At 39.4% G+C, this 3,226-nt stretch overlaps 1 protein-coding gene across 2 annotated transcripts; it reads right to left on the reverse strand.

Annotated features, from left to right (window-relative positions):
- Positions 1-1,066: 1,066 nt before the first annotated feature.
- LOC136245799 (uncharacterized) lies at positions 1,067-3,226 on the reverse strand. 2 transcript variants are annotated; one of them, XM_066037275.1, is made up of 2 exons: positions 3,196-3,226; positions 1,067-2,708 (listed from the first exon to the last, which is right to left on the reverse strand). In XM_066037275.1, the coding sequence occupies exon 2, from the start codon at positions 2,685-2,687 to the stop codon at positions 1,176-1,178; it is 1,512 nt and encodes a 503-aa protein (XP_065893347.1). In that variant the 5' UTR covers positions 2,688-2,708; positions 3,196-3,226; the 3' UTR covers positions 1,067-1,175. The 2 variants fall into 2 exon arrangements, with proteins under 2 accessions (XP_065893347.1, XP_065893346.1); XM_066037274.1 differs by lacking the exon at positions 3,196-3,226 and adding an exon at positions 2,872-2,896.

The raw sequence follows: 3,226 nt of genomic DNA on the forward strand, positions 1-3,226 counted from the left end.
AGAAAGCAATCAAGTTCACGAGTCTGGTTTCAGCAAAGAGCTGGACGTGTCACAGCTTCCAAATTGAAGAATGTCCTAAGTACAAACATTTCACAACCATCAACATCACTGATTAAGTCCATTTGCTATCCAGACAAGCAGAGGTTTACTTCTGCAGCATGCTCATATGGATGCAAGCATGAAGATGCAGCTCGAAATGAATATATGTATGAAATGAAGAAAAAGCACTCAGATTTTAAAATTTCTGAAGTTGGCTTAGTGCTGCACCCACTGTATCCATTCCTTGGTGCCACCCCTGATGGTTTAGTAAGCTGTAGCTGTCATGGTGATGGCACACTTGAGATAAAATGCCCGTATTCCTGTAGAGAAAAGGATCTGGAACAGGTTGCAGAGGAGAACTCAAACTTTTTTTTGGTGCAAGATGACGATGGAATTTTAAGGTTAAAGGAGACGCACCAATATTACTACCAGGTACAGATGCAGATGAAGTTTTGCAATGTACAATACTGTGATTTTGTAGTATGGAACAAGGATGTCTGGATTAATCAAAGAATTGAGCTAAAGAGCGAATTTATTGACAATGCCATTTCTAGAACTGAATCATTTATACGGTTAGGAATTCTTCCTGAACTTGTTGGAAAATGGTACACCAAGCCTGGCAAGTCATCACACACCGAACAGCTACTGAATGATGATACTGAATCTACTGATCAGGTTGTTGTCGATGAAATATCTTGTGAGGACAGTGATTTTGTGGAAAGCCTGGGAGTCACAGGTGTGGAGAACCAGGAAGTTATGGAGATCCAGCCAACTACAAACAGCCAGCAATTTGTGAATAGTGATGACAGAGAATCTAGTGACCAAGATGAGCAGTGGTGTTATTGCGGAAAGGGCGAGTCAGAGGGTAGTATGATCGGTTGTGACAATGATGCTTGTCCCAGACAATGGTTTCACTTGTCATGCTTGCACTTGACTCTAGATCAAGTACCCAAAGGGAAGTGGTATTGTCCTGAATGTAGACATAAGAAAACACAAAAGTAATGTTTTGTACTTAATTGTGTACTAAATATGGCTATATATTGTTGCAGATTATACCATATACAGTATGTAATTAAATTCTGAAATGATCATATCATACACTATATGAATTTTTATACTGGCAAATAAATATACATTTAATCAGGTGATACAACAGAATCACAGCAATTACACAAAGCACAACATATAGTTAATATTTTATCTATTGTTGATAATTGTTCAGTGTCATCACAAGTTAACATACATATAGGTAATGTAGACTGAAGTATAGTATATTTTTGCCTCACCATGCCAATAACCCTTTCTACATGAATACGGACCCTTGAAAGCCTACGTGCAGCATCCACTTCAACCTTGGTCAACTGCTTCTTGCCCCTTGTGAAAGGGGGCAATTTTACCTCAGCACAATACAATCCAATTGACTCTTGAATTGTAAACCCACGATCAGCTAAAACAACATCACCTGGTAGTAACTTGCTTAGTAACCCAGAGTTCTCAGTTATATGAACATCAGAGGTTCTTCCTCCCCATCCTTGAGATATAAAAGCAATAGATCCTTGAGGAGTAATTCCTATGAGATATTTCACAGTATTGTGATGTTTGTAGTTTGACCAAGTCTGAGCCCGTGCTGGAAGAGATGTAGGGCGTTCAATAAAAATCTCAAAGCAGTCAATTATTACCACACATTTCTGGAAGTGTTTCCGGAACTCAGTTGGCATTGTTTTTATCAATTCACCCCTTTCTGGCCACTGTATCAAATAGGATAGTTTGGTATATAAAACATCCATCCATCTGCTAAAATATCTAGATATGGTGGATTGACACACACCAAATCGATAAGATAAATCTTGATCACCCAGGTTCAGGCGGAGTTTCATTAACGCAATGAAAAACTGCTCAAATGGAGTTTTCTTACCACCTGAAAAACAGTCTGGCAATCCTTTTGAAACAAAATCAAAAATAATCTTCAAAACTTCATATGATGGTAGGCCAGTGTAGTACTTAACTCTTTTGTCATCATTCTTTAATACTGCTTCTGTTATGCCAGTTCTGGATTTATAGTCATCAATCACAGTTTGTAGAATCTTATTTTGCGTTGTAAGATCTTCAACTTGTTTCTCTAACTTCTTCACACGCTCCTTCAATTCCCAACATTCCTTGGATTTTGTGGCTTGCTCAAAGTGACTTTGCAAAGTAATACCACTATTAGCTTTCTTGCCATGCCCAGTTCTAATTGATGCTGCAGTCATTACTTGACTGTTAACTGATGGTACATTACTACTAGTTCTTGCATTAGCCTCACCTAATGGCTCTACTCGCTGGGTGGAATTCTCACTTCTCTTCCTCTTAGTAGCTTTCCTTCTCTCATACCTACTTAAACTTTCCTCCAACTTCCGTTTCTGTGGCGAAGAAACATGCTGAAAAACACTTGGAACATAATCGGGAGATAAAGGATCACTACTCTTTTCACCTGAGATAAAATGTTCACTACAAATCCAAGTATTTTGCGTGGGCTCCCAATGTTCACGACGAATTGCACTAATCCATCTTGCTCTTGTTTCAGGCTCCGGTGGAAATTTATACCAATGAATTCCATTCCCTTTCACAAAGACATTGTGACAGCCAACAGCGCAGCAGCTCTTTACCATATCCTTTGTTGCTGGGTAGATCTATAATATAATCTATGGTGTTAGCTACTTTATAATAGTGCAAAAACACTTCGTGGGGCCACGCCTATGCCACACCGACTAGTTAACAACTTGAATTAGCTTTAAGGGATTAAAACAAGTCCACAGAAACCCTACAACACTACAACAAAACACTACAATGCACCTGCCGTAACCAAGTGCTTTTCCACTCGTAATTACCGACAATTATACGCATGCGTAAGGCCACGCCCCTTGCATACTCTCTATATTGACAGAAAACGCAATTTTCGCACCTCCGTAGCTCTGTGCTTCCTTGATGAAACAAGACGATTTTTGCTGTGGACACTCCCTCGCTATAATAATAATAAATACTTAGGTTTAAAGGAAGAAAATCCATCCCTCCTGGAGGAGACTGAGTGTGGCGCTCGACTAGACATTGGGTGGCCTGCAGTTCGAATCCTGGGGTAGGAGGGATTTTTTCCCTTTCTTTGACCCTTTTCTGTTTCACCTTATTGTTAGCTAGGTCATGTAATCTTTAA

This window comes from Dysidea avara, chromosome 15 (genome assembly GCF_963678975.1).
Source record: "Dysidea avara chromosome 15, odDysAvar1.4, whole genome shotgun sequence".
NCBI classification, from domain to species: domain Eukaryota; kingdom Metazoa; phylum Porifera; class Demospongiae; order Dictyoceratida; family Dysideidae; genus Dysidea; species Dysidea avara.

Coding starts and splice junctions, on each gene's coding strand:
- LOC136245799 (XM_066037275.1), bottom strand. CDS start 2,687: ATGGTAAAGAGCTGCTGCGCTGTTGGCTGTCACAATGTCTTTGTGAAA.